The following is an 18,423-nucleotide window of genomic DNA, read 5'->3' as shown; positions in this document are numbered from 1 at the left end:
TTAAAGTCAAGATTTCCCAGTCTTCTCACTGGTGGGAACAAGCAATATGAGGCTTCCAGGGTAACATACACACATCACCAAGATCCAGCCAGGCTCATTAACCAGAAAGGGAATTGCCATGTGCTCCCTTCTGCAAGCCACTAATTACCATCTTTGCCCTGATTCTGGAATACGGATCACTTTACTCTCTGCAAAACTTTTCAACACGCTATTCTAAACACAGCTACCAGTCACTCACACCAGCTGTGGATCCACAGAAACTTTCCCTGTTAAAATACACAAAATCGTATCAGTTAGACCATCACAAACAAGATAATTACTGTAGCAGGAAATAAAAATCGGATTAAGTGGGATTTTGTGGCACAGGAGACTCCTTCAAGCTTTTGCCTGACAGGGGTACCAGGGAGGATGGGGGTGGGTGGGGAGAGTCCTGCCTCTGAATTTGTCTTTCGAGTTTTAACTCCACTATCTCAAACTCCTTCCATTCGTGCTTTCCAAGTTGAGTTCAGTCCATTTTAATTCCATCCCTTGGTGAGACCTCAGTTCCTAACATTTTGTAGATTCTTGTTTATCAAAGCTGTGAATTGAGTTGTATTGGTTTGTTTACTTGAGGATTAGCTATTGTCAGCAGGGAAGAAATATCAGTTTATAACTGGAGTCAAGAACCTACAGCCACAAGAAAAATAAATCAGAGAGAGAGAAATAAACTGGATAATGTGGGATCATTTCACTGTGAGTCAATCCTGGTGGGGGTTTTTCCCCTTCCCTGGTAGCTATTCCCATAAGCAAAGAGATCTTAACAGATCAGAGTCCACATTCCAACTGACAAACATGAGCTTTTAAAATTATTAATTTGATAAAGTGCTAAAGCGGCAGCAAGAGAATAAGTGGATAGAAGAATAAAGTGGGTGATAAAATTTGTCTTATTTTTTCCCCTGCAGCACCGGCCTCAGAACAGCTCTGTGTGCACCACATGTATAGTCATTTACTGTGACTAATGGGAATAATGTACTACATTTCATAATACTGATCTCTTTGGCAATTTGAGAATAACTCATAACTGGATGGCTGTACTTACTACCTAAAAATACTTACCACAACAAACCCTCATGCAAAATTTCTTTAAAAAAAAATTCGCTTAATAGGCTTTCTAGTAAAGCAAAGAAACTTTTTAGAATGCTAAGAAAAGAACCCACCCTCTTTCCTCCCCTGTTTTGGGTAAACGATTAACCCTCTCAGATGTTTTCTCCTGCTGAATGCTTGTCTTATATGCAGTTTAATTTGGTGTTTAAAATTTTCAAAATTCCTTCTACAAGTGTATCCTTGTTTCCCCTAAAAATGGATTCAAACTGATGTTAGAAACTGACACAGATGTTACAAATTCCATCCTCTTTCCAGAAAAGGACCAAGTATGAGTTGATGTAATGTCCCTTTTTGGCAAATTTTTATTTCCTCTCTGATTCTGAATGTAATTGTCAGTAAGCCCATCAAAATGGGTGGACATCACACACAACTTGCCCATGTACCACTCTCTGAGAGTTACATGGAGATCCTTCCAAATGCAAAACGTTTGTAAAATTATCTGCAATCCGAGTGACTACTTGTAACATTTTCTAGGCTGAATCGAGGAGCACTTTGCTCTGATAACACAGTCGGCCAGCGTCCTAACACTATGCAGAAGACCATAAACTTTAGCAATCAAAGCTGGACTTATATCTTTATAAGTCACAAACATATGCTGGTGACACTAACTACCAAATGCTAAACCAAAACTTTTTCTATTTTCATATTTTATTTTTATTCATTGCTTACCAAAAGAATCTGGAAAGGAAAAAATAAGTCATCTATACACAAATTAAATATTCAACCTGATATCACGCCTTAACTAGGAATATTTCACTGCAAATCAAATAATTTAGGAAAATCACTTATGTGCTCACCTCATAGAAGATGTGTGTGCTTGTTTGGATCACTCTCACCAGGACTGGTGTCACACTTTGTAGCCACATCTGACAGCTGGCTTCAACATTGCACGCAGAACTAAATGGCCCTGTTTTCATTCTGAAGAGTTTTAAACTTAGCACCTAAAATTTTAATTTCTGATATTCATCAAGGTTAACAAATAACTTCTTATAAATTAAGAATTAGGTTTGGTTACAAAGCACAAATTTAAAATATAAAATACTTTTGGAAATGAAATACTGTGAATATTCGAGGAGATAAATTCTGGTAAAACATTCAATGATGTACATTAATGTTGTCTTACTTCTGCTTATATGAAGATATATATTTTTAAGTCCTCAAATTATTCTGACTTCCTAAACTCATCCTAAATCTCCTCTTAAGGTGTTATTCCTATTTCTTGCTGCCCAAATGGCTTACATAATGTTTCACATTTTATCCAATAATATCTCCATGTTGGCCAGCTTAGAGCATGCATGTTTAAAACAAAAATCTTACAAGATATTAGTTATATGTGTCTAAACATAAATGATAATCTCTATCGGTAAGGGGAATAATTGGCCAGGAGTCAGGGGTAAAACAAGATGTTAATAAGAGCAGAGAGGTCATGGACAATTCCTGACTGAAGCTAACAATGCAATAATGAGAAAACTAAATATACCTGAAGAAGACAAAAGTACTCCACAGTAGTTAACTTTTGGCACAATCTTCACAAACACCGAGACTGGCTTCCATAAAACAAACACCAAAATCAGTCACATTCACTGTGACACTGCATTCTCTTAAGACCAAATATAACATAGGTGACTAGGACTCGGTTTTTATTATGATCATGACTGTTACTTTACCAAAGTTACTGACTTTACCCAAAATGAAAACTATCATTAATGAAACTGAGTAAACGTAGACATTAAGAAGTGAAAAAAATCCTTGTAATCTTTACACACTATGCAACATGAAGACTGAATCTTCATCATTTTGAAAGCAATCAAATTATATAATAACCCTACTCAAATAACTAAAAAAGAAATACAGGTTCCCCCATAAAATGTATTTAACATGCCATCCACTAGAGGAGAATTTCATCCAAAGCTCTAGCTCACAAATTTTTCAAATCAAGAGGCGGACAGCTCACTTTGTGGCTGAGGGCAATCACCCCACTATATTTTCTCGAAGATGGCTGATGCAAACAGCGCCTCATAACTACATAAAAATGGTCGCTCAGATTAAATTATGCAAACACAGTTTCAAAATAACCTGCTCAAGTTTCAGCGCTTTAAAGACGGACCTGGAAAGCATTTGCCATGTTATGCCTGGTTCCAGCAGAATTTCAGTGGGTACTGAGGGGAGCCCAAACCCCAAATCATCCATATAAAGAGAAACTTTGAAACTTAAGTGCGCAAACATCAAATCCCATGGGCACATTCACTGGCCTTGGACCTAGCGCCTGAACACTGATCCGTCACCAACGCAAAACAAGGCAGAGCCATCAGGCACTTCTTTGAGATCTCCGTCCTGGACTACTAGCAAAAGGGGCCATCTTTAAATAGCTCAGTCTTATCTATTAAAATAAAATATTCCAGAGATGGAATTTTCTAAATTATTATGCGGAAATAATAAATTATTTATTACTTGAGGTAACTGAAATACAATTGAAATGACCCATTTCCCACAAAATGGCCTTTATTTCAACCTGGTAACATTTCATAATCAGACATCTATTTACAAAGGTTTTTCTGTGAACATAAAGGTCTTAGTTTTTTTCCTAAATTGAAAGTAAATAATAGGAAAATGCAGGGTGATTACAATACCAAAGCAAACTCAACAAACTTAATGGCTGGTAATAAGCATATCAGATGTTTCCCAATTAATCATCAGTCAATTAGGGGTTCTTTTTCTCTCTTTTACTAAATAAACTTTAGGTTTTGAATATTTTTTCTCTGTTAGTTTAATTTATATTAAGGACTAAAGAGAAATTTTAAGTAATGATGTACTTAAATTGTCTATCCTATTTAGTAAATCTTCACTGAAATTATTTGCAGAACAATAGGAACACAAAAACAATATAAAATATTTTCAGTTTCAAATAGTTAGCTACTTGTAAATAGTTGCAAGTGATATAAAATCAAACCACAGCAAAAAGTTGTCATAAATGGAGCTTTTAGTATCCTACCAGTCAAAAAAAAGGGGGAACCATTTTGTTCTGAAATATGATACCAGCCTTCTTTGATGTCAAACTTAAAATTTCACTATTCTTTCTATTACATGTCAGTCTTTAAAAACAATATTTACTTCCATTTATGCCCCATCAGTGGTTATTTGGCTCACTACATTTTAATAAGTTTAAATAACGCAAAGAAAGCATCAATACAAGAGCGCTGGAAAACCTCTGCTCGGTCCCACGAGATAGATTTTGCTGTATTTGTGTGTATTTCTCGTTTTCATCAGTCTCGCCCAAGCACTCATCATTCAGACTTTCCTACACTTCTTAAACTAGTTTTGAGGACTTCATTACAAGCTGAGGGAAACCTTTAGGAGAATAAAGATCCTTCAAACAAACCAACATTCTAGGCCTTAAACTGTCAAAATCTCTAAAGAACGAACGAAACCTCACCGTTTTACTTTTATGTCCCTCAAATGGGCTGAAAGAGCCTCTGAGAGCCTATTGACAACCCCCAAGCTACTCACGCATTGGGACGGCTGACCCAGAAAATTTGCGACCCAAGTCGCACAGTTCGCCGGAATCACAAGACGGTAACATTAATGGAAAACGGTTGCGCGGCTGAGAACTCTGCAAGGGCCTTCTTGGAAAATGTAAACACTTCTTTCAGGACAAAGCAAAATATGTTGTCTGCGAACCCTCACCGCCCTTTTCACCCAGTGTCACTGGTTGACTTCAGGGGCACCATTAAGGGTTGCTTCTTCCGGCGGCATTTTACTTCCATACCCTCCCACGCGCGTACACACTCACGCACGGCTCTCCATACATTCCAGTGGCCTCTTAGGACAAGAAAAATAAAATATAGTCTCTGGGCCATTTCCCCCAATTTGAGCTATTTTAGTTCTAAATATCTAGTTACATCCCTGAAAAGAGAAAGGGGTGAGAAGAGCAAAATTATTTTCCCCAAATAGCTTGGCTTTCCTCTCCCCAACCTCACAAGCAGCCAGAATGACACCGATTCTGTTGAGAGGGAGGACAAGAAAACTTCAAACGCAAGGCAGCCAAGCGAAGTTGAACAGGAACAGGAGAGATGAAGCCACGAAACGGGGCGCCCGGGGCGTATTCCCCAAGCGCTCCCGGATCCCCGCTCCCCTTTTCCCCTCCCCTTACTTTTGGATGATCTGGGGTAGGCCGGCTTGGTGCGGAGGCGGTGGCGGCGGAGGCGGCTGCATCCCTCGCGGGCCTGGGGGTGCTGGGGCACCGGGCACGCTGCGGGCATCTCTGTCGGGTTGCTCGGGGCAGCTGGGCTCGGCGTCCTGGCTCATGGCTGAGGCCAGCACCATGCGAGGCGAGACCGGCCCGAGCTCGCGGCCGGAAAGCGCGCGCGAGGGGCGGCCCTGGGACACGGACGCTCACTGGCCGGGGTCCCCGTACCCAGTCCCCTTGTCCTTCCCGGCGGCGCGGGGAGGAGACGCGAGGGGCGGGGAGGAGGCAGTCCCGCCAGCGCCGCCTCTGCCTCCTCCTCCCGCCGGTCCCGCTCGCCCGGCCGGGCCACCCAGTGGGTGGGGGCCAGGGGGCGTCTCCCGGCCGGCTGGAGCCTCTCGGCGCCGGGGTGGTCCGCGGAGCTCTGTCCGCCGCTCCCGGGAACGGCGCGCGCCACCCGCCACCGTGCGCCCTCAGAGTCCGGGGCCCGGCGCTCAGCAGCGCAGCGCAAACGCGCGAGGCGGCGAGACGCACGCCAGCCCGCCGCCCGACGCCGAGCTCTTGCCTCTGCCCAAGCCCGGCCGCCTCCGGGTTGTCCCTGGGGACGGCGCGCGCGGCGTCGCGCGCTCCTGCCAAGCGGGGCGGACCAAGCGTGCCCCGGGCGTCCGCGCGCATCGCCAGCGAAAAGTGCGCGGGGCTTGGCACCTTCCTGCGACTGGAGCCCGGCCAGTGCCACTCGTGCCTGAGGGACCCGACCCCGCGGGGGGAAAGCCCAGACCCTCCCCCAGGCCGGTGGGACTTGTAACCCCAGGTCTTTTTAGATGACCAGGCCCGAGAGCTCTCCAAATTATCAGTTCCAGATCCTGATTTCAGGGGTCCCCAGACCCAACGGGTAGCGCTGCCGTGGTTTCTCTTCATTTATTTCCTCTCTTCTCTAAGAGACCTGCCACGATCCCGCGAGTGCAAAGACAAAACCATGTACACGTTTTATTCTTGTTATTTATTGGCAAATCTCAGTGGAAATGTAAAGGATAAAAAGGACAACGCACCGCCTAGATCACCGCCTCTGAAGCTGTGTTGGTTGCCCGGAGCCAGTGTGCGCCAGTTCACCTGCACACGCTGGATCGCAGCTATGGAGGAGGGCATCCTGCACTGAGGAGCCTTCCCTTCCCGCAAGGTGCGGTGTGTAGTCCTGGCGCGCGGGCAGAGGTCTGGGGAGGCGCCTGATGCTGCCGAAACATCTAGAAGCTGGGCAGAGACCCCAGAGAGTGGTTACCAGAAGATTCTCCCCGGCGCACGGCTTTCTAAATCGTGGCAGGGGCAGCCCCAGGAAGCGAGGAAAAGCGTCCCTTGGGTGCCTTGGAAGCCAGAGCACACAGGTGCTCCACGCCCTGGAGAGAAGTTTGCTGAGGGTCTCAAGCCAACCCATGCTCCTCCCGCGGCCGCGCGGAGGACAGTTCTGGAGATGGGTTCTCCAGGACCCGGCAACTAATTGAACTCCCTGAATGATGCTTTCTTCTCCCCCTGGACTGTGAGTTTCTGTCAACTTGCCCACCAGTCCCAGGAAACTAAGCCCCCCTGGATTTGTCATCCTTACCTAGAGCTTCCCCTCCCCACCCTCTCCTGCAGATAAAATGTCCTGTCCACTCTCTGCCTTCCTCCTTTTCTCTCCCTCCTTCCTCTTATAGATAAAACGATACATCAGTTCCTTGTATTCATGAAAGTAACCACAATTCGCAAAATGAGCCTCACAAAAGAACCCAGGTAAAGAGGTATAGATTGTTTCCTCATTTCACAATTAAGGAGGCGAGTCACGGTAATTTGTCCAACTACATACAGCTCCTAAGAATCTGTACCAGTCTTCTTGGGCTCTGTGAGTGGTTAGTTCATCATCTTTAGTTTCTATTACTAAAGTCTTAACTATGGTTTCCATAAAACTCCACCTTCCACTGCCCTCCTATCTCTTTGGTCGAGGGAAATTACCTGAAAGTAACACTGCAACTCTCCCAGAAACTAAAATTAGAACTTTCCATATGCTTGCATTAAAATTTCCCCTGAGAATCCCAGAAAATCTTTGTGAAAAAAGCTTTGTAGTCAAAAAGACAGATCAGTTTTTACCAGAGAGGTTGAGTGACTCAATAATCTCTCTGAGTGTCAGTTACCAAATATGTAAACTGGCAGTGATGAGACCCTGATTTGCACAGTCACTGTTAGGATTAGAGATAATGTATCTTGCACATTTGGTGCTGGAGGTATTCAATCTGGCAGTTATCACAAACATGATTCCTTATGTTCCAACCCTGTAGCCAAATAGAACAAGGGGTCTCAAATTCCAGGAAGCTGAGTACCTGGAAGTCACACTATTGATACAACTTAATCCATCCACATAATATTTTTACTGGCAAAAAACAAAGGAAGAAAGGAAAGAAGGAAGGGAGGGAGGGAAATTCATATCATACGAATGTAGCTCTCTATATCTCAAAAATAACGCATTGGCTTATGTGACAAAATAATAACAGTGGGTACATCTTGGGTATTCATTGGGCATTTCTTTCATCCTTTCTGTAAGTTGAAATTCCCCCCCCCCAAGTTGAAAAACATTAGTAATTCACAAGATGTTTTTCAGAAACCCCATTTCCATGATTATAGCTTAACATTTGCAATTTAGTTGTTATAGAAAAACAGATTTGAATTGAAGGGAGAGGGGAACACTGAAGCAAAAAACCTAAAGCTAGTTCAAGTCCTACCTCACATCCCCTCAAAATGTTGTCCACGATAATAGTGAGCAAGCCTTTCCATTTTGCAAGTCAAACATTAAGTATACTAAGCAGTTGCCATGAAAAATACTTATTAACTTAATATCTTTTCACTCTTTTCCAGGAAGAATGAGAAAGATCCCGCTGGCGTTGCAGACGTTTAAGAAAGCATAGCAGTCTTGCTTTTGCCTGCCCTGAGCCCTCACACCAGGGTGTGCTTCACAGTTACTGAGGTGAGAGAAAGGCTGTGGAGGTCACCTGGCTTGACAAATGAGGAGGATATCTAGGGTAGGGGGAGGGCTGGTAACATCTCTGTTCCACCCTTCAGAAGCATCCTGTCCCTCCTGACATACCAGTAAACTATGATCAGGCAGTGAGGCTTTTGCTTGTCTCTGACTATATTGAACATTTCACAGAAGTCAGCTGCTAAATGCTTTCATAGATTATTACACACTTTGTACTCACAATAATCCCTGAGATAGATACTGTTATCCATGTTTTAGAATTGAGGAAACTGAGGCTTCGGTAGCTATAAGAACTTGCTCCAGGTCACCTGGGTTTTAAGGGTCAGAAACAAGACTGCAATTAGGTCGATCTGACCCCAAACCTCTCCACTTCCTCAGTGGCAGACGTAGACCTGAGATGCCACCTGTCTTCTTTTGCTGTAATGCTGCTTGCATCTTCCAGTGAGTATAAAATGCCACCTGCGTTGTGATTCAACTCTGCCACTCATATCTATCCAGATCAGTAAATTAATAGATGGGATCCAGATTGGCATCTTATAAACAAGAAAATTCAAAGAAATTAAGCAGCCTAGCGGCAGTAGGAAGCAGTGGAAAACAGAACCCAAGTCTCTGTTACTACTAGAGTCATTCTCAAACTTGCCAGGGACTCTGGTTTATTTTGTAATATTAATAAATGTTTACTGAGTTCCAGACAGTGGTTCTAGGAGGTTTCTCATGCCTTATTTCATTTAATATCACCATTTTGCAGACAGAGGAGATTGATGAACCCGTCTAAGGTGACACAGATAATAAACACTGAAGCCAAAGGTCAGACCCTGGACTGCCTCCATGCAACTCCCTGCCCTCCGTTCTAGGTGATTATGAGCATTCATCTCTGCAGATGAGATCATTTCATATGTACTGATATTCCACACATGTATATTATTACCGTAATTTTGAAATAACTGTTTCCTTAGTAGACTGTAAAGTTTTATAATACCCAGAACTGGTGAAACTGCAGGACACAGACTTTCTCATATACTGTGGGTGAAAGTGGTAGCCACTGCAACCTCTTTCGAAGTGGGTTGGCACTGTCTAATACAGTTGCAACAAAGGAAACTGACTCAGCAGTTACCCTGCTAGGAATTTATCCTATGGGATTATTGGTAGCAACAACCAGAGCTCCATGTGCAAGGAAGTATATTGTGGCATTGTTCATAGTAGCAAAACCTGGCAGCAACCAGAATGCTAAGCAAAGGGGAACTGGTTACAAAAAGGATGGCCCCTTTGCACAAAGGAATACAATGCAGCCCTGAAAAAGGAGGGGTAGATGGGCTAAAGAGAGATTTCCAAGATGTGTTACTAAGGAGAAAATGCAAGTTCCTCAACAATATTGCAGTATGATTAAATTTGTATAAAACCAAAAAGTGTAAAACATTTCTGGAATATTATATAAGTAATTAAATATTAACACTGATTACACCCTGGAAATTGAGATGGGGCAGGAAACTTTTTCTTTTATGACCTTTTCTGTTGTTTGAATATTTGAAATACAATTTTATTGGGGTATATGTAGTGTTTGAAATTATTTTCCTATGAACATGTGTTATTTTTTATTAACTAACAATAAAATAATTATTTCTTTCTTCAAGTAGTAATTCTTAACAACACTTAGCACAAAAACAGTATTCTATTTTTAAAGCAAAAATTCATCTGGAAAAATGAAGGAGAAACATGCTGGACAATGTATTGTCCAGAGTGGCCTTTTTTTCATCCTTAATGACCTCAATAGAGACAATTAAATAATTAACACATTAAGTTGCCGGCAGTATGTTGATACGGTTACAATCTACTCATTTGACAATCATGGATAAGTATTAAGCAACCTATTGACATTAGCCATAACATATCAACTGTTATCTAGGTGTTAATAATAACAGTTATCATTTCTTGAGTATTACTCTATACCAAGCTATCTTGAGAACATAATATTTCTCATTTAATCCTTACTACCATCTTATTAGGTGGTAGTGTTTATGCCCATTTTACAGATGAAAACTAAGGCTGAGAGATGTTCAGCCACTCACCAGCTAGTAAGTGGAGGAACTGCAAACTAACCCTAGTCTGTATTACTTCTAGGATAAAGCTTTTAACTGCTCCACATGATGGCTTAGTGTTTCCTGGTGCAATGGGGCTTTAGAGACCAGAAGTTCCTCTAGTAAGCACTGGCTGGTTTGACCCTCTCTTCTGCCTCCAGTACCTCATCCTTTGTTTTCCCTTTTCTCTACAAGACCTGGCTTCTCTTTTCAATCCCCCTGAGGTGAGCTTTTCCTGTTTGTTATCTCCTCCCTCACAGCTACAGCTTAATCTTTTACTTGAACTCCATGGAATCCCTGCAGGTGTTTTAAAACAATTTTAGAATAAAATCCTCTGCTAGCTTCACAAAGGATTGTCTCTGAAAACCCGGGAGAGGCAGCGGCTGAAGGATGCTGTTTAAAAATAATATGGTTACTCATGGTACTGGATGCATAACTGAATTTGAAGGAGACAGTCAGGGAACTTTAGCTGAGGAAAAGTGAGGACATGACCCACGAGGTTCTTTTCTGCCTAACAACTCACCGAGAACTTCCCTCATTGGCTGCAGGAAAAGGCTTAGCCTCCATCTCTCTGGTTGTCTACCTATCAGCCAGGCCCCTTGTGACCGGCACAGGGGTTGTGCTATAATCAAAATAACAGTTGGTTGGGAGTCAGAAAATCTGGGTTCTGGACCACTAGGTGTATCCAGTGTTCCTGAACAGAAAAGCAGTTATCCCAAACCAGGAGTGACACCAACATCTTTGCCTCCACCAAAAGCATCAGTGCCCTAAGCCCAGGTGACTTGAGCTCTGCCCTTCCACCCTTGCTCAGTCCCTGGCCACAAACCAGCTGTGGATAGAGTTAGAATCCTAGCGGGCTCAGAGTAGGGTAGGGCAGGGTTACCTTGGCCTGGCTTCTAGAAAAGGGAAATTTTGAGCTGTGCGTTGAAGGAGCCAGAAAATGGCTTTATCTTCTTTGCTATTACCAAGAGCAAGCAACGCAGCAGGGTACAATACGGGCGGGCGGGGAGTTATAAAACAAGTTACAGCTGAATTTTCTTGGTGGGGGGATGGGAAGTGATGGAGGCACGAAATGAATGTGGGAGAAATGTCAGCTGGTGGCTAATTGCATGATTTAAGTTCCATAGGGCTCGGCACCCCCGTGGAGACCCAGCTCCTATACTGCTTTTTAATCCCTGGGGAATGTCACTGTCATTCAGAGGCTGGTAGTGTGACTCGGCCCTGGCCAAGCAAAACAACACTTCTTGGAGGCAGGGGATTCCTTTTTCCGGCCCCTCCCCCCAGTCGCCTCCTCCGTCTTCTCTTATCACCAGGGCTGTCTGTCTGTCAGGCCAGTTGGTCATGAGGGAATAAACATCTCAGGCTGTTTGCCCACCAGCTCAGGGATCAGGTGACCATTATGGAAGGCAACACCAGAGGCCTTTGCATGCCAGCGTGACGCCAGGAACAGTGAGAGCCTGTGATGTGCTGACCTCACTAAGTGGGCACCCATGCAGCTGGCCTGGGGTGGATAGACCAGTGCCACTCCCTGATGTGGCACCTTTGGTCCTCCCAGGGCCACCCAATGAAGGACGCCCTGCCAGCCCCCTCTCAGCATAGTCTGGAGGCAGAATAGCTGGATTAGAAACCCAGCCCTGTGATCTGTTGGCTGCATGACGTTAGGCTACTTTATCTCTCGGAACCTCAGTGTTCCCATCTGAAACATGGGAATAACAGTGCCACCATCATAAGGTTATTGGCACTTAGGAAGCTGGTAAAAGGTGCAAACTTTCAGCTTGAAGATGAGTAGGTCTGTGGATCTAGTGTAAAGCGTGGTGACCATAGTTGACAACACTGTATTGTATAATTGACATCTGCTGAGTGTAGAATTTATGTGATCTCACACATACACAAAAGATAACTATGTGAGGTGATGGTGTGTTCATTTACCAGATAGGGGAACTCTTTCACAATGTATATGTACGTATATCAATCAAATCACCATGATACATTTGAAATATCATATAATTTTTCACCCCCTCCGCTCTTGGGCATCCTGTTCTTACTGAATTCAAGTTTTTTGAGCTGCCTGGTATTGTGTTACAAAGTAAGTCATTTATACCTTAAGAAAGCTGATTTAAAAAATATATGTAAAGCACTTCAATCAGTGTCACCTGGCATATGATTAAGGCTCAGCAAGCTGTTGTTAGCTGTTTTTAATATTGTGATTACAGGACTTCCCACTGGAGAATCAGTAATCATAATACGTAGACTTCTCTTGGAAAAGGGAAGGGGCTCTGAGTCGGGATGTCTGTCACCTTCTGCATGTAAAAGTCCCAGAGTGAAAGGATGTAACTGTAAGAACCGTCTGGGAGGTAAACAGGGAAAAGAGCGTGTTGTCAGAACACACTGGATAAGAGACTCACAGACCTGAGTTGGGGTCCCGGTTCTGCCCTGCCAGCCTCGTCAACTTGGACTTGCTTTGTGAGCTCTCTGCCCTCAGTTTGCTCGTTTGTGAGATGCGATAACAAACATTTCCTTCCTGTTGTTGTGAGGCTGAACACAAGGCTGGCCCAGAGTCACCTCTCAGTCCAAGTGGCTGGAATGATGACCTGCTTGGTAGCACAACAGCAGGCAGCTCAGAAAACTGGAATCCAGTTGAAAGCAGGATTCCCGAGAGAGTGTAGGGGTGAAAAGTGAAAGGTGTGTTTGGGTCTGGCTTGGGGAGGTGACAGTTCGTTGGGGATGGAGATTTCTGGGGGACTGCCTGTTCCTTGGAATGTTTCCCCCAGGAACTTGAGTTCTGATGATTTAAAGAATCCCAAAGAAGGCCTGCTAGGATTGGGGAGGGGTAGGGTTTTAACATACCTCCTTTCACTCTCCTCTCCTTTCCCCAAGGAAGGGTAAATACGCATGTTTAGAATGTCTAAGGGAGTGTTGTGGGTTGAATTGTGTTCCCTGAAAAGATCTGTTGAAGCCCTAACCCCTGGCACCTGTGAATGTGACCTTATTTGGAAATAGGATTTTTGTGGACGTAATCAAGTTAAGATGCAGTCGTTAGAGTGGGCCCTACTCCAGTATGACTGGTGTCTTACAAGAAGAGGGAAATTTAGACAAGGATTACACAGGGAGAACGCCGTGTGACGACAGAGGCAGAGATTGGCATGATGCAGCTGCAAGTCTTGGAACGCCAAAGATTGGCAGCCACCACCAGAAGCTGGGAGACGCAAGGGAGGATTCTCCCCAGAGGCTCAGATGGCCCTGCTCACACCCAGATTGCTGACTTCTGGCCTCCAGAACTGTGGCAGGATAAATCGTTGTTTTAAGTGACCTAGCTTCTGGTGCTTTGTTACAGCAGCCCGAGGAAAGTAACACAAGGAGCAACGGGACTGGGGGAGAGTGAGGAGCTGAGGGGTTTTGTTCCCTTGGTCCGAGAGCCCAGGAAAGCAGGTGAAGGGGTGCACAGCCAGAGAGGACTCAGGGGGACCCCCCAACCTGTGAGGGCTTGAGCTCAATCCAATCCCAAGGCCACCAAGGAAGGCAAGGTGTTTGAAGCCAGTGAGAAGAGGAGGCAGGGGAGGAGCCAGGAGACAAGCATCATGGTCCAAGAAGGAAGGACTCAGACACCCAGAAACACTCACAGCCTCCTCCTGGTCCAGCCTCCAGACTCAGCTCCTTTCACCCTTAAGTCTGGCCAGGCTGGTCTAATCCTTTCCCTGGAAAACACCGCAAGCATTACCCGCCCCCCTCACCCCTCCCCACCCTGTGCCCCTTCTTGTCTGCCCTTTTCCCTCTGCGCCCTGCCTGACTGAGCCCACTGCCACCCCAGGAGCACCTTCTAGCCCAGGAATGCCTCCCTTCTTGGAGAGCATATTGCTAGTCTGCACATCTCACTTGACAGATAATCATGTCCTCCCTGGTAAACTGTGAGTGTTTTGTATTTGATAATGTGATCCCTTTTTGGCTGTTTCGTGGTTTAATTTTTCTTGGGTCATGCCTTGCTCTCCTGACTCTATCAGGAATGCCTGGGCTGCAGGGACTGGGCGTGCCTCCCCTCATAGCCCTTTCATCCTCAAGCAAGGAGATCTGCCCAGCAGAGTGTGTGTTTCTTTGATTCAGCACAAGAACGCTGGCTATAAAGATCTGGAAGTCTGGAGTGGTTTTGAGTTCTGCTATAGGCTTGTTCGCAGCGGTATCAGTAGGGACATGGCCTTTAGTATCAGACTCTTGTCACTTAGTAGCTATGTGACCTCGGGTTAAGTTACCTAATATCTGTGTGCCTCAATTTCCTCACCTCTAAAATGAGGTTCATAGGTTGAGTCACAACGCTGCGTGTTTGGCGCATAGTATGCCTTCACAACTCATCTGTGGAATGAATAATTTATGGAAATGCTTGGCACCATGCCTGCCAAGGTTCCCTAGGAAGCAGGCTCTGAGACAGAGATGGTTTCTTAGGGGCTGCTTGTGGGACCAATACATGCGGAAGGGAAGAGAAGGGAGCAGGGTTGGGCAGGAAGTGAAGTTAGGCTGTGACAAAGTCTCAGTGGAGACCTCAGCCAACCCCTTGGAAATTCTGAGGCTGGGGTGACCCATCCTAAGTGGCAAATGGGTGCCTCTCCCAGTCATCCTAACAAAATCCTTGTTACTTTTCTTTGGCTCTGCCAGGTGCCTGTGCCTATTCATGAACTAATCTATAGCTCACCCTTGGTGCCAGATGCCACATCAGCTCCACATGAAGCAGATATATTGAAATTTGGAGAAGACGGGAGGGGTAGAGCCCAGTGGTAGAGCACATGCTTAGCATTTGGGAGGTCCTGGGTTCAATCCCCAGTACCTCCATTAAGAAAAAAAAAACAACATCCAACAAAAACATCAGTCTATAGTACTTTCATTCCCCTAAGACGCAGTGGGGAGGAAAAAACAATCTCAAAAATGAGGGTAGTAATATCAATGTAGATTAAGGGTATATTAAATGGCAAGATTACTGGATAGAGCTCCAATCAAAAGATACCATTATCCATCTAGCACAGCCAGTTTCCTATAGACTGCCAACCTCAGATGTCTTCAAAAATCTTTTGAGCAGGCCACAACCATCCTAACTAATCCGAGGTGAAGGATATAGCCACACTGCTGAATGTTTTAAAACCCAGGATTGACTCTCAAGTAAGTCTACAGCTGATTCCCTATGAATTAGACCCTCTCCGAAAAACAAAAAAACACCCACCTTCCCCGCTAAAAACCATCCAACCCTCTCCCTACAAGAAAAGAAAATTGGAGAGCCTGTGACTCCCCCAGTGGAAAATCTGAGGGTGCCAGGAATGGATGGATGCTGGACCACAAAAGCCTGACCAACGTCTGTTCTTTAACCAAGGATGTTAACACAGGAGCCGCACACTGAAAATGAAGGACATGATGATGTAGAATGCAGCATGCATTGCGGGGTGTCTGACAGAGGAAGGTTCTAAAAAAATAATCTGTTGAAAAAAATTAAATAAATATTCCAAGTAAATAGGGGGCAAAAAACATCCGCTGAGTGATCCTCAAGTTGAGTTTTAATTCTTAGTCCCAGAGAGGCTTCTGAGCTGTTGGATATTGTGTGTCTTGATCTGGATGGTGGATTCATGGATGTATTCACATAGAAATTCAACAAGCTCTCCACTTATGATTTGTGTCTCTTTCTGTATACATGTGTTATATTTGAATGAAAAATTTCCTTAGAGAGTAAAAGAAAAAAACCTCACACAGTCTACAACATAGATAATAAGGTATATTCTTTCTTCATGTTTTAGTCTTTTCTTTCTGTCCATAATCTTGGACAGGTTACAAACTCTCCATTGCTAGGTGTTCATACCCTGAAGCACAATTTCATCCAGGATGATTTTTATAATTACCGAGTGTCCCTACAACCTTCACCTCCGACCTCTGACGGTTAAGATTTAGGTGCTTAAGGGTGTGTCATGAAGATCATTACTAAAGCAATAGTGGTTTACATGTTTCCTATTAAGCTTTAAGGATTCAGGGGGAGGGTATAGCTCAGGGGCAGAGTGTAGGCCTAGCATGCACAATGTCCTGGGCTCAATCCCCAGTACCTCCATCAAAGATAAATAAATAAAAGCCGAATTACTTCTCCCCCAAAATAAAAATAAGTAAGTAATCTTAAAAAGCTTTAAGGATTTAGATAACTAATATTTTGTTGTTGCTGAGCTGGTTAAAAATAAGTGGTAGATACCATGACAGTCCACTCCTAAATAACAAATATTCACAAAGAACAAGGATATTCTACTCTTTAACCACAATATCATTAAGACAGCCAAGAAATATAATGTATATGTTGATACAATAATACATAATTTTTGGTTCATATACAAGTTTTTCCAACTGTCTAAATAATGTCTTTTATGCTTGCTTTTTTGTCTAAATATAAGATTCAACCAAATTTTATGCGTTGTCTTTGTGATTTTTTTTTTTTTTTGGCAGGGGAGATAATTAGGGTTTTTTTAAATTGTATTTATTCATTTTTTTGGAGGAGGTACCGGGGATTGAACCTAGGACCATCACACTTACTAAGCATGCGCTCTACCTTTTGAACTATACCCTCCCTGACTATGCATTGTATTTGTTTGTTTTTCTCCTTAGTCTGCTTTATCCTGGGAGTTTCCACACCTTCTTTTTTTTTTTTTTGGCATTCTTGACATTGACATTTTTAAAGGGTCCAGCTGAACTGATTTGTAGAATTCATATTCTATATTCTGAATTTATCTTATCATTTTCTCATTGCTAGATTCAGGTTAAGACTTTTTAGCAAGAAGACTACATGTGTGATGTGTATTTTCCGTTCCTCGCATGAGAAGGCCCATTTTGCTGGCTTGTTCCATTACTAAGTTGTCTCCACTGGTTAAAGGAGAAAGTGTCTCTTTCCCATTGTAATGAGAACTCATCTTTGGACTGAAACTTTGAGGCTATAAGTGTCTTCACCAATAGTCATTCACCCAATAGTTTTAGCATCCACTGAAGATCCTTGCCAGAACCTGTTATAAATGAAGGTTTTCTAATTAAATCAATCCTTCTACCTTTATTGGTTGATTTCTTTTGTAAGGAACACACCCTGTTTTCTCCTCTCTCCTTTCCCTCTTCTTTCTCTCTCCCCTTCTCCTCCCCTCTTTTCTTCTCTCTTTCCCTCCATGCCCCCTCCTTTCTCTTTCAAGTGTGTGTGTGTGATATACACATATTTTTATTTCCCTTTCTTTCATAAAATTTATTTAAGGAACATCATCTACTTTTTGACAGACTGTCTCTTTTGCCTCTTTTTAATATGGGATTTTCAGTCTCTTTTCCCCCTCAGTTTTAAGTCCTCTTCATATGTTAGGGAAATTATATCTTTATCTCTGATCTAGGTGGCAAATATTTCCTCCTGGGTTATTGTCTTTTGATTTCATTATAGTCTTTGCCCTGCTAATGTTGATTTATTTTTATGTACAAAAATTTATCAATCTTTTTTTGCTGTTGCTGCGTCTGGGTTTTGAGACAGAGTTAGAAAAGTTCCCCCACATTGAGGTTATCTTTTAAATTCTGTTTTCTTCTAGTAGCTGTATTATTTTATTTTTTTACACTTAGACCTCTGATCCATGGAGTTTATTCTGGTGTACAGCATAAAGCATAGATCCAATTTTATCCTTCTCGAAATGGCCATCCAGTTGCTCCAACATCACTTACTGAAAGAACACAGCTTTTCCTCAGTGAGTTGAGATATTAGCTTTATCATATGCTAAATTTCCTTATGCACTTAGGTCTATTCCTGGAACTTTCTATTTTATTCTTATAGAATGTGTATTAATTTATCAATTTTAATTATAGATCTTTTATGAGATCATTTATTATTCAACAAGCCTAGTCTCTTCCCACCACTCTTTTGGGAGGTTTTTAAATCTATTCTTTTAAAAAAAATGTGTTTGTTTATTATTACTTTATTTGGGGGTAGGAGGTAACAGAGTTTTTATTTATGTTTTAATGGAGGTATTTGGGATCGAACCCAGACCTCGTGC

The 18,423-nt window shown here is 43.2% G+C and overlaps 1 protein-coding gene across 1 annotated transcript in view; it reads right to left on the bottom strand.

The window, feature by feature from the left end:
* The window catches only part of RBM20 (RNA binding motif protein 20), a 177,244-nt gene extending 171,692 nt beyond the window's left edge, over positions 1-5,552 (bottom strand). Inside the window, exon 1 of the mRNA XM_015235959.3 lies at positions 5,294-5,552. Within this exon, the coding sequence (XP_015091445.2) occupies positions 5,294-5,466 (173 nt within the window). The 5' untranslated portion in view covers positions 5,467-5,552. The remainder of the gene's footprint in view (positions 1-5,293) is intronic.
* Positions 5,553-18,423: the final 12,871 nt, after the last annotated feature.

This window comes from Vicugna pacos, chromosome 11 (assembly GCF_048564905.1).
Source record: "Vicugna pacos chromosome 11, VicPac4, whole genome shotgun sequence".
Taxonomy (NCBI): domain Eukaryota; kingdom Metazoa; phylum Chordata; class Mammalia; order Artiodactyla; family Camelidae; genus Vicugna; species Vicugna pacos.
Note: the sequence above shows the minus strand (reverse complement) of the source record. Positions and strands in the feature narration are given on the sequence as shown.